This window comes from Gouania willdenowi, chromosome 19, assembly GCF_900634775.1.
Source record: "Gouania willdenowi chromosome 19, fGouWil2.1, whole genome shotgun sequence".
In the NCBI taxonomy this organism is placed as follows: domain Eukaryota; kingdom Metazoa; phylum Chordata; class Actinopteri; order Blenniiformes; family Gobiesocidae; genus Gouania; species Gouania willdenowi.
In genome coordinates this window covers 1,380,124-1,393,011 of record NC_041062.1, presented here as the reverse complement: position 1 = coordinate 1,393,011, position 12,888 = coordinate 1,380,124, and the positions used below count along the sequence as shown (strand labels likewise).

General features: G+C 35.9%; 2 protein-coding genes and 1 pseudogene across 48 annotated transcripts in view; 2 read left to right on the top strand and 1 right to left on the bottom strand.

Moving 5' to 3' along the window:
- Positions 1-12,888, top strand: part of LOC114481240 (voltage-dependent anion-selective channel protein 2-like) — an 85,375-nt gene that overhangs the window by 21,076 nt on the left and 51,411 nt on the right. Inside the window, exon 1 of one of the 44 annotated variants that reach the window (XM_028475891.1) lies at positions 12,835-12,880. The exons of the other annotated variants lie outside the window; for them this stretch is intronic. The gene's annotated coding sequence lies outside the window, so the exon portion shown is untranslated. Of the gene's footprint in view, positions 1-12,834; positions 12,881-12,888 lie in introns of those variants that run through there. 44 annotated transcript variants of the gene reach the window in all.
- LOC114481249 (catechol O-methyltransferase domain-containing protein 1-like) lies at positions 139-4,614 on the bottom strand (annotated as a pseudogene).
- On the top strand, positions 4,306-12,842 carry LOC114481246 (sphingomyelin synthase-related protein 1-like). Of its 4 annotated transcripts, none has more exons than XM_028475910.1 (5): positions 4,306-4,492; positions 7,209-7,286; positions 10,430-10,547; positions 10,616-10,766; positions 11,601-12,842. In XM_028475910.1, the coding sequence occupies exons 2-5, from the start codon at positions 7,222-7,224 to the stop codon at positions 11,903-11,905; spliced, it is 639 nt and encodes a 212-aa protein (XP_028331711.1). In that variant the 5' UTR covers positions 4,306-4,492; positions 7,209-7,221; the 3' UTR covers positions 11,906-12,842. The 4 variants fall into 4 exon arrangements, with proteins under 4 accessions (XP_028331711.1, XP_028331714.1, XP_028331710.1 ...); XM_028475913.1 differs by having other exon boundaries at positions 7,209-7,290; XM_028475909.1 differs by having other exon boundaries at positions 7,173-7,286.

Sequence of the window (12,888 nt, the reverse complement as noted above, 5' to 3'; positions counted from 1 at the left end):
AAATCATGAGCTTTTATTTCATTTCAACGACTGTATCACAAGTTGGTAAAAAAAAAAAAAACTTGCTCTAAGGCTCCAATAAGATGTATATTGACGTTAGTTCAGTATCGACTACAAACTAACGACTAAAAAAACCTTGTCAGAGTTTAAACGCCAGAGTCAGCCCGTCTCCCACGGTGAGCATGCTCAGACTGATCCGAATATCTTTGAGCAACTTCTTGTTGAGTTTATCGATGGCCACGGTGTCGTTGTCGTCTGGTGTCGGGTTCAGGACACGCCCCCTTCCACAGCACCTGCAGCAACACACACACACTTTAGTTTCTAAAGCATGTGCGTCAAACTCGTCCTGTTGCTTGGATTTTACAAACATTAACAAAAGTTCTCACGTTGTCGATAGCAATGATGCCTCCTTTTCTCAGCAGCTGCAGAGACTTCTCATAATAGGTGTCGTAGCTAACTTTGTCCGCGTCGATGAAGACAAAGTCGAAGGTTCCAGCCTGGCCTGATGACAGTAGATCATCTGACGGGGACAGATATTAATTAGCACACAACTGTCCCAACATATGAATTTAAATACATTATAAAGAAAAATGTCATTAGAAGCTGTTTCCAAACTTCAGGTCAGTTCTAAATTACAATACAATGGTGTGTTTGTTAAGCAATACATTATTGACTCAATTGCTCAAAATTGGACTCCAGAGTATTAATAATGAGATTAGATTTATTAAAGAACTGCTTAAATGGATATCTTTCTGTAAATATTCCAACGAGATTCATTTTTGTCTTTTTTTTTTTAACCGTATGTTAAATTGTGGTTTTGCTTATTCAGACAAGGTTTTTCAGATTTTCATTACTCTCCTGACATGTTTCAACTGTTAACTGCCAGTCTTCCTCAGAGGAGTTCTGCTGATTGCCTTTGATGGTTCCTTTGAAGTTTCACTTGACTTCCATGTAATGGTTCCCAGCGAGATCCATTTTCTCTTCTTTTTAATAGTGTGCTAAGTTGAGGTTTTGTTTATTCTGACGATAACTGGAAGTTGACAGTTGAAACATTTCCTGAAGAACCTTGTCTGAATAAACAAAACCTCAACTTAGAATATCTTTCTAGTAAAGGGCCAGGATCTTCTTGCTCAGATAAAAAAAACTATATATATATATATATATATATATTTCACAGAACTCTTACAAGCCATCCAATATGATTTGTCTATTATTATTATATGACATTCGGTGGGTGTATAATGATTTGCTGTACCTAGAGTTTTTGAAGCTGGCTGAAGGCGAAGGTCAATTTTGTTCTCCACTCCAGCCTGGAAACACAGAATCACAGTTTTCTGTTAAAAGGTGAAAAGTGCAATGCAGATGGGATATTGCTTTTCAGAATTACAATGAAAACAATATTTTAAGGTTTCATTTATTCAGACAAGTGATCTTCAGGAAATGTACTTTGATCTCCTGATATGACTGTCAACTGCCAGTCTTCTTCAGAGGCGTCTGATGATCGCTTTGATGTTTCCTTGACTTCCGCGTAATAATTCCAGCAAGTTCATGTTTAATGATATGTTCAGGTTTCATTTATTTGGATAAATTGTTCTTAGGGAAATTTACTTTGACAGTCGAAACATGTCAGGAGATCAAAGTCAATTTCCTGAAGATTAGTTGTCTGAATAAATTAAACCTCAACATATCATTCATAAAGAAGACAAAGAACTTCCTGGAATTACAATGAAAACAAACCATGAACGACCCACAAATGAGCGATAGTTCATCCATGGTTCATTTCTGGCTCCAACCACAAATGAACCAGATACGAAGCACGGACCATGAACGAAACACAAACGAAGCACCAACTATGAACTAAGAACGAATGAAGCACCAACATGAAAAACGTGTGTGGTTCATTCGTGGTTCAGACCACACACGAAGCATTAATGGACCACAAACAAACTGAAAACAAAGCGTTGACCACAAAGAAACCAAGAACTAATCATGAATGACCTGCATTCTATATTTGCTGTGGCATAACAAGTAGCATAATGGTGCCTCCATATTACAATTTAAGGTTGTACCTCTTTCCAAAATGGTTTTCCAATGTTTGGGTACTCCTCGCTGATGTCACACGCCACAATAACTCCATCATCAGGCATGGCCAGGGCAATGCTCAGAGTGTTGTAGCCTGTGTAAACGCCTGTAAATCAGCAAAAAAAAAAAAAAACACATCACAGTCAAAAATAAGGAGGCTTAAAGTATTGATGCGATAATAGACAAAAAAGATGGCGGACGAGTCAACTTTGTGCAACACAAAATCAGCCGATCAGGTTTCAACACTTCAGTGATTAATGTGTCGACTTCACTGTGTGGGTGCGATGGCGCCGCGTACCGATCTCTATGGCCTTCTTCGCTTGGATTCGCCAAATTGGCCATAAACTGGGACTGTTCTTGCGCGACCATCATCACGTTCCAGGAGTGTTCCATCGTCCTCTGAAAGCCACCAACAGAAATTTGAGAACCACTGCTGTAGACAACTGTAAAACATGCTGACATGGCATAAATCGACAATTGCAGAATGTGTGTAATTGTGCGGTTCATGGCTATGATTTAAACGACCCTACAAACCAAACACTTGCAGTCAGAAACACTGAGCGTTTTGCAGTTTCTCACCAGTCGGAGTTTTTTCAGCGCTGGATGTTCCCTCATGGAATGGCTGAGGACGTACTGCATCAGTGGGTCGTCTTTCTCCCCGCAGTGACTCTTGGAGATGCTCATTCTGGATAGTTTCCGCTTTCCTTCAGGGCAAAAAAACAATCCATATATGCAGTTCTACTGCTGTAAAAGCTGAATGATGTCAGTTGATCTTCTGAGTGACTTGTAGAAGCCTGGTGGACTTACTGTGCAGCAGTTATTGGATTAAGATTAGATCAAACTTCAATGATCTCATCAGAAAAATTGAATTATTGCCATAACATTGACAGAGAAAAAGATGGACACTGGAAGGGTTCAAAAGCTACATGTTGGTCTCATAATACACACGATTAAAACCATCATGTGACTTATGTCTCCTTTAATAACTAATATTTATTTTGACAGATCTCTCTGTGGACTTCACTCTTTACAGCTGTAGATAGTCCTTTTTTTTTTTTACTTTACATTTTTGTTACAAATAAGGCCTGATATGTTATGGTTTCATTTCTTCAAACAACTTCTTTTTCAGGAAATGTTAGGTAATAGTAGTAATAAAGGTCCTTGAAGGACCTGTATAAAAAAATATTCAATAAATAACAATACACACGAGCAAAAAACTTACAAAATTTCCCATATTCGCAAAAAAAATCAATAATTTCCTGACTTTTCTGTGATCACCAAGTGAGTGTTTGTTTTTTATTTTCCTTTTTATTATTGAATTCTAAAATAATCACATTGTTATTAACATAACAACAAGATAATTACACATATTTTGGTGAAATAAAAGCAAATAACAACGTTATATCTTGCCAGAACATAACATATTTAGTGTACCAGGCACGTTGTCAGTCACAGAACTCTTACTCCCACTGTTATATGACGATAAAAAGTTTAAAAACACATTTCCCCATCGTGTTTATATTCAGTTTCTTACCAAAAACGTAACCAATCATAAAACCAAGCCCAATAGTAAGGCTTCCTATAACCGCGACTCTGGAAACGCTGCGGTCCATTGCTCAATGTGTCAGATTCTTAATCTGCCCGATCCTTTCAACGCATGCGCGAAACGCGTCTACATCCGGTCGGCCCATTTTACGACTTTTTTATATTTTTCATCGCTTGAGTTTGGTTATACAGTATTAGGTTTGGTTTAAAATTAAAGATAAAAGTTAAGGTTATGTACAATCCTATTTTTATTTTGACTTAATTAAAGTAAAATTAATTAATGTAGATATTAAAAAAACAAAAAGCCATATTTATCACTATTTTTGAATAACTTTTAAACTAATATTTAAAAACGAATTAGTTTGTGCATTCTAAACTATAGAGGTCGATTTGTTTTTTTTAATTATTAAATAACAAAAAAGCTTAAAAAAAAAAATCAGTCCAATCAAAAAAAAAAAAACACTCTTTTTCTTTGAAAATATTTGTTTTTGATTGAATTAAACTTTTTGTTTGATTGAAAAGTTTTTAGTTATTTTTTATTGAATAATAAAGACACAAATCTTCCTCTATACTAAACCTGATGCTAGAATATCTTAAATTAATACATTCAGGAGATTAAATCGAGCGCACACAGGTCACTTCCGGGCAAAAAAAAAAAAAAAAAAAAGGTCACTTCCGGGCGGCCTTCCTACGCTACCGTAATGTCTGGAGTAAACGGAGCTGCATTAGGAGTCTACCGTAAAGCATGACCGTAGAAAGACACCGAATGCTCATAATGGCTTTATTTGCACACTGAACACAGCTGCTACCACACCGTGTGGAATGTGCTCCACTAACTGTTCAGAGAAGAGGAATGAAGAACAAGGTAAAAACCTGATAAACACCGAACAACACGCACACACACACACAAGGTAAAACACTGGCTGCAGTGAAGCCGTGTAGCAAAAACATTGATGACGCAATCCGTGAACAAGTAGAAAAACAACGACTCACCGACAAGTAGCAACTATTCACCGTGTTTGGTTTACAGTTGTTGTTTGATCAGTTAAGAATGGGTGCAGTCATTTAGAGTTAATACGGTCATATGACCGTCTGCCTCTCACGTGATAGAGTTATGAATAAAACGCCCACTGTCACACAGTAAAGGCAATGATGATGGAAACCTCAGGGGTTTGCAACATGTGGCTCTGGAGCCTCATGTGGCCCTGGAGCCTCATGCAGTGGCTCCTTGTAGCTTTAAAAATAAAATAAAAATAATGAATTGTTATTTCTTACAGAGGGTATTGATGATTAATGACATTAACTTCAAATAAAATGATGATAAAACAATTTGTTAACCCAATCAGCTTTCCTTACACCGGTGGCTAACCTTAACATTTAAATCCCAGGTAAGATAACTAAACTAACAAAAAGACTATTCTGGAAGAAAATAGAGATTTTAATTGTGTGGGGAAAGATTTATTTAATTGCCAACATGTCGGTTTAATATGCAAGCTTGATATGTTCTTTAAAATATGTGTTATCACTCATTCATTCCATCGTTGTGATCTATAGATGTTTTTAGATAGTTTTCTGAGCAAAATGTGGAATTCAGAATAAGAGGAAGGGGTAACGAGAGCCCCAAAAAGTTTGAGAAACACTGCTTTAGATAGGTTACTAAATTGTTAGTTGAATTAACTTAAATGAAGTTAAATTAAATAAACATACCTGTAGGTTTCCAACTCAAAATTAAATTTCTAATTTTTGTCATTCTTTAATCTTCGTTGTTAGAGATTCATTGGTGCTTTATTGGTATATATACGTTGTATATCGGTGTGCTAACAACACAGTATAATCATTTGTGATTAGATAGACTTTATTAATCCTTTGGGAAGGCTCCCTCAGGGAAATTAAATTCCCAGCAGCATTACAGACAGAAAAGAAAAGCAGCAAACAGGGTCGAAATAATAATACAGAATATACAATATATTTTGTATAATGCAGAGGTCGGCAATTTTTATCACAGCAGGGCCACAAAAATGTGTTTGTTTGATCAGAGGGTCACATGATCAACATTCATGAGTTATCATTTAGAATAATGAGTAATCTGAGTTTAATACAGGAAAGAACAAAATGTTTTTATCATAATTTTGTGTGTTTTTCTGTCATTCTGTGTATGTTGTTGTTTGTTCTGAGGCATTTTGTGCATTTCTGTAGTCCTTTAGTCTATTTTTCCTGTAAATTATATGTTTTTTGGAGTCATATTGTGTATTTGTGTGTGTGTCAATTTGCGTTCTTTGGAGTATTTTTTTTGTGTATTTCTGTTGTTGTTTTGCTTGTTTGTTAATACTGTGGCTTTGCGGGGTAATTTTTTGTGTTTCTTTTGTCTTTTTGTGTACTTTTGTTGTCTTTTTCTGTAATTTTGTATATTTTTCTGAGTAATTTTGTATATTATTGTTGTCGTTTTGTTCATTTTTTCAGTAGTTCCGTGTGTTTTTTTTCTTGTCTTTTTCTGTATTTTCCTGCAATGTTGTGATTCTTTGCATTTTTTAATGTATTCTTGCCGTTGTTTTATGTATTTTTCAGTTATTTTGTACATTAACTTTGGGGGCCGCATAAAATTAGACCAAGGGCCAAATGTGGCCCCCGAGCCGCCAGTTGCCTATGTCTGATATATTGTATTGTAAAAATGTTATTTTATTTTTTTGTAAAAGTGGCAAAGGAAACTCTCTCATATGAAAACTGGTATATTTTTTTGATAGATGCTCATTCGCTCCTTTTGTTTTTCAGTGTTTTTTTTATGGAGGTAAATAAATGGTGTAATGTGGGCCTTTCGCCACTGAGGGGCAGCAAACACCAAAGTAAACATCTGAATTCTGCATCTTTAATGGCAAAAGTTTCTAATTATGTAGCTTTAGTGAAGAATAGTTTTTATTCAGTCAACACATGCTAATTGCTAATTTCTTGCCACACATAAAGCGTGCACATTAAACCAACATGTTGGCAATTAAATAAATCATTCTACACACAATTAAAATCTCTATTTTCTTCCAGAACAGTCTTTTTGTTAGTTTAGTTATCTTACCAGGGGTTTAAAACCTAAGGTTAGCCACAGGTTTAAGGACAGTTGATGGTCTGTAGATGTTACAGGAGGTGAATAGGAAGATGTGATTTATAGGTTAACCAATTGTTTTATCATCATTTTATTTGAAGTTAATGTCATTAATCATCAATACCCTCTGTAAGAAATAACAATTAATTATTTTTTATATATTTTTTAAAGCTACAGGGAGCCATTGCAGAAGAGACAAATGGCCACATGAGGCTCCAGAGCCGCAGATTGCAAACCCCTGTACTAACCCAGGATAAATGTAGGACAGAAACATGTCCACTAGAGGGGGCACATGAGCAGTTTTGTTCCTTTTGCACACACTGTGGACATAAAATCACATTATTTCATCGTACACAGTGAACCAAGTTTAACTTTTAAAGTTCAACTTTATTGATCTTATTCCACCTGATAAATAATTGTATTTCTGATGTTTTCTCTCTTCTCTGATCTCCAGTTCAGCAGGTTTGAGGTCAGCTGACATATTTGACAGTGTCATTCTCAGGATGCTGGGGTTAGGACGGCCATGGGCTGCTGAGGTGTGGAGGTGTCCCCAGATTGAACCCCATGTGTGAGTGAGTAAACAGGCCAAAGATCACACATAAGGACACACAGGAAGTCTCACATATTGTTGTTTTGGTTTATCTTTATAGGCAAAGTAACGGATACCTTTGAGTATATTTAGAAAATCAGTAATTTTACTTGTTCGGTACTTAAATACGTTTTAAAAGAAGTAAAATAATTTGTTACATTTCTACACCCAACCGTAGTAAATTATTATATTTTGATTTAAAATGATTAACGGACCTTGTGGAACTATAAAAAATTAAAATGATCAGACAACAATCAAATGCATCACATCTATTTTGTATATATTTATATATATTGTTCCTTTCCCCACATATTTGTCTATTATTAACTTGTTATTGTCTCCTCCCCTCACACCCCCTAATAGTATAAAACCATTATTATAATTATTATAATATCACAAACACACACACTTACTGTATTTTAATGTAAGCGATTTGTAAATAATGTCTATGGTCATCTTGTCATCCTCACCACTACTGATTACAGAAATAATCCATTTAAGGTGATAATCATCAGTTTTGTCCAACCGCCGCCTCGCATTGTGTCACAAACACGTTAGATTTTTTTTTTAAATTTATTTATTCAGTTCATTTCCGACATGGTTGCAATCACAGAAATTCATTTTGACATTCAGAGCAGAATCACATTTTTTTTTTTTTTTTTTCCTTTTGCATGCCGGAAAGGGCGACGGAAAAAAGCATTATGCTTATCCAGATCCGTCCCCTGATTTTTGAACACAGATAATTTTACATCAAACCTCGTTTCTTCCCTTGTCAAACATTCTCATCTTCATAAATTTCATCATTAACTTTTTTTTTTTTTTGTCCTTTTTTATGTGATGTGTTCTCGTCTGCAGTCATTGTTCCTGTTGTTACTCCTCTTCACTGTCCTTTTTCTCCGTATCTCCTCGAGCTTTCTTTTCCAGTCGTTGTTTACGTTCCTCCAACTCTCCAAACGAAAAGTTCTTCTTCTTTCAGAGAACCTTCATATCCTCTGAGAGTCGCCTCAGCTTACGATCCATCAGAAAGGCACATGCACATACACATACCCACGTTATTAGCAGGCCAAAGATCATGACCCCTAGCAGATAGATGTCCTCCACATCTTCCACTATCAACTGGGAGAGACGGAGCATCAGGCTTCTCCCTCGTGCATCCGTGGCATATCCACTTGGTTATGTGTCCTTTGGACACGCTGATTCGTGCTGTAGAAGTTGTCTCGTCGTGAAGATTTTGTCAATGGCGCTCAATGACCAGTTGATGAGTTCCATGTCGTTGCTGTAGAGTTCGATGAAGAGTTGACTTGAGATCTGTATGTGTGTAGTAATGTCCTCCGTGTTTTCTCCTTAAATCCTTTCAGATTTAGGGATTGTTGTGTCTCTGTGTCAAGACTATTCCAGAGGTTCATGGCTCTATACACAGTACTATGTTTGCCAACGTTAGATTTAACCCTGTCTGGTCTAAACACATTATTATGTCTGAAGTCATAGGAATTTTGATTGTATGTGAAACGTTTTTGTATTCGTTGTGGTAATTTTTTAGATGAAGCCCTAAATGCGTGTATTTGTGTGTTGTAGTGTATTATTTCTTGCAGTTTTAGGTATTTTGCCTCCACAAATAATTCGTTTGTGTGTGCGTTGTGTGGTACTTTATGTAAAATTCTTATAGCTTTTTTTGTAGTTTAAATAGTGGATCAAGATACGTTTTGTCGTTATTTCCCCATATTTCGGAGCAGTAATTTAAGTGCGATGCTATGAGTGAAGAATAGATTGTTTTAAGTGATTTGGTATGTAGGATTTGTTGAAGCTTCCATAGTATGTAACTGCTTTTGGCAACTTTGTTTTTAACTATTTGTATATGTTTTTTCCAGGTCAGCTTCTTGTCCATCCACACTCCTAGTGCTCTATATTCTTTTACTTGTTCTATTATTTCCATGTTCATTTTCAGTGTTATATCTCCTGTTATTTTTCTCTTTCCAAATTTGATGAATTTTGTTTTACTGACGTTTAGGGCTAGTTTATTTACATCTAACCATGTTTGAATTTTTGATAGTTCTTCATTTGTTGACTCTATTAGAGTTTTAATGTCTTTGCCTGAACATAGAATGGTTGTATCGTCTGCAAACAACGTTAGTTTGAGGCAATTTGTGACTTTGAAATGTCGTTTATATATAAAATGAACAGTTTTGGCCCTAAAATTGAACCCTGTGGCACACCACATTGTATGGTTTGGCATTTTGATGTGTGTTCTTCAAAGTCAACATATTGTCTCCTGCAGCTGTTAATAATGACGGTAACGTATCAAACGCCCCTCAAATCCGCCTTGTCCGTTCACACTGGGGTCGCATTGAAAAAGATCTGATGTGTTTCTGATTCAGGGCCACATATGAAAGTGGTCTAAATCTGATATGGGTCAGATTTGAGTGTTTACACTAGGGGTGGGAACCTCTGGGTACCTCACAATACGATACACGATACAAGCACACGATAACAATTATCCCATAATATGACAATACTGCGATTATCGATATATTGGTCAGAAATCAATCTACAATTATCTATGACATAACAAGAAAAAAAAAGATTAAGTGAAAAAGCACAATTTTTATTTCATATCTCTGAAAGACAATACATTGAAAAAGTGTCCTATGAACAGTGACACTATGTTAGTGCAACATTTCTGTAAATAAGTGTCAACATGCCAATGTAAATGAATAAGTATCTCCAATAGTGCTTTCTGTAAACATTAAATAGGGTTTACCAGTGACACCATTATAGTGCAATATTCCAGTAAACAATATATTGGTTCCTTCAACAGTGACAAAATTTGTGAAGACGTACCTGCACATTTTAGTGAAAAAGCATAAAAGATTTTGGGAAAAAAAAATTAATACTTAGCGCAAGCATATCGATAATCGATCGCGCGAAAAAAAACAATATTGTGATATATCGCCGTATCGACATATCGTCACAGTCCTAGTTTACACTGCTTTTAAAAAATCAGATCTGGATACTTGACCCCCAAAAAACGGATGTGGGCCACATTTGCCTGCAGTGTGAACGCAGCCTTAGTCACCATGTGAGCGGAAACATGTTTCAGGTTATTCATGTCTTGTGATGTGCAGGTCGATTCTGCTGCGACGCATGTGCAGCCTTATGGGAACAGTGTTTATGCTCCGCTGCATCACCATGTTCGTCACGTCGCTCTCTGTGCCAGGGCAGCATCTGCAGTGCTCAGGAAAGGTAACGCATGAGAAACTTCTCCTCAGATACTAGATCTTTTTCAACATAATCCTTTTCCTCCTCCTTAGATATACGGGGACATGTGGGCCAAAGTACGGCGAGCTGTGGCCATTTGGAGCGGGTTTGGGATGTCCCTAACAGGAGTGCACACGTGTGGAGACTACATGTTCAGCGGCCACGCCGTTGTCCTCACTATGCTCAACTTTTTTGTCACAGAGTGTGAGTTGCTATTTTGGAAACTGATTAAAAATAAAATTATTACTCAAAAAATACATAATTTTTAAGATTAAAAAAAAAAAAAAAATCTTTCAAAATGACTCCAATTAATACATTTTTTGTGACGGTTCTCAGATGTTCAGCTAATAGTGCACCTTATCATGGCCCCTCATTGAAACTAAAATGCATTATAATTTACTAATATTCATAAAGAAGATTAATTTTAACTGCCTAACCAAGACTATTTCAAGAGAAGATCAAATACTCCCATCATATATCTACTCGTACAATACTCGACTTTCTTCAAACTCTAACTTGGTCACAAATCGTCCTAATACCAACTATTTACACTTATGGAACAAATTATGGACCTGAAAGACAAGTCAACTTCAGGCATCTTTAAAAAATGTTTTAAAATCATATTTTTGCCAATCCTAATGTATATATCATGTATTTTTTTACATTTATTAGTGTTATATAATGTTTCTCTATATTGTCTTTCATTTTGTCCTGTTTTCACATGTACTAGAATCTTGATTTTTTTAATTTTTTATTTTTTCTGCGATATATCGCGATATTACGTTGCACGATTCTCGGATCAATTCAAAATGCATCCATATTGATATTTTTTTTCCCCAGCTGGTCATTTGTAAATTTGTAAAATCATTCCAATGTTGTATATTATCTAGTACCTGTGCTTCCATCTAGTGTCATTTACTGGTATTGCTACTACAAGCTCATGTTTCAAACAGCTTTCATTTACTTTGAAAACTGGTTGATTGAATATTGAAACTCCATGTATTAATTTAAATGTGCAGTTTGTCTTCTTTCCTATAGACACTCCACGGAGCTGGAACTTTATTCACACCCTGTCCTGGGTCCTGAACCTTTTCGGCATTTTTTTCATCCTTGCAGCACACGAACACTATTCCATCGACGTGTTCATAGCCTTCTACATCACTACCAGACTCTTTTTGTACTACCACACCCTGGCAAACACCCGAGCCTACCAACAGAGGCGACGGGCGCGCATCTGGTTCCCCATGTTCTCCTTTTTTGAGTGCAACGTCAATAATCCAGTGCCCAACGAGTACTGCTGGCCCTTCTCTAGACCTGCTGTGATGAGGAGGCTCATCGGGTGAAAAACATCCATGTCCTCCTGTTTTGTCAAGTTGCCAACGGAGGCGTTTTGGAACGTCATTAACAAAGACACATGTTGTAAACGTATCAACAGAAGTCTGACAGATACACAAACTCTTCAATGGTTTAGATTTAGGTTCTAACCTTCTAGTCAAGCCAGAAAGAAGTTTTGAATAATCTTAAAGCCTTGTAAATGATCTGGTCCAAATATATGAAGTCAACAAAGTGGAGAATTTGGTGTTTTTTCTTTTTTTCCTGAAAGGACATCACGTTGTGTAGTACAGTTTTACATAGCATTTATCAATATATAACCATGAAAACTATTTGTTTTGATGGTGACAAAACTTAGAAAGTGAAGTCCTATAACCAGTATTCAACTCATATATAGGTATTTACTTTAGGCTGTACACCAGTAACTGTTACGTACATTAAAAACTTACATTTCTATTGCATTCTTAAATATTGAAGAAAAAAAAATGTGACATCAGCCAAAAGTGTTTCCAGCTGTCTTAAACATAATGCCATTTGTCAGTCACTTTAAGTGTTGTACCATGGTCGTGTTCTCGGTGTAGAAATGTCTGCATGTCTAAAAAAAAACTAAAAAAAAGTGTTTGTTAGACTTTTTTTATTTGTATATTAGGAAAATCAATCAGTGTCAGTTAAAGACCAAGTTTTTTTTTTCGTGTTGCAATTTCTCTGGCATTCATCTGTAATAACAGATCACTTCAATTTATATGTGTTTGTTATAATTTATTTGATTTTATATGTGTCAATAGGTATTTTTATATCCTGTGTACAAAACTCCAGCAACATGCACATGAAGAAATATGTTTACAGTTGCTTTGAATATTGTATTTGTCTAAAATACATTGTGCTTTAAGTGTAATGTGTTTTTTTTTCTTTAAGACTTAGAAAAGTAATAAAAGGTGATTGACATTATCTCTGCAGATCTTCAGAAATCCTGCACAATCACAGAGGTAAGCAT

Coding starts and splice junctions, on each gene's coding strand:
- LOC114481246 (XM_028475910.1), top strand. CDS start 7,222: ATGCTGGGGTTAGGACGGCCATGGGCTGCTGAGGTGTGGAGGTGTCCC. Junction 7,287..10,429: donor CCCCAGATTGAACCCCATGT/GTGAGTGAGTAA, acceptor TGTGATGTGCAG/GTCGATTCTGCTGCGACGCA. Junction 10,767..11,600: donor CAACTTTTTTGTCACAGAGT/GTGAGTTGCTAT, acceptor TCTTTCCTATAG/ACACTCCACGGAGCTGGAAC.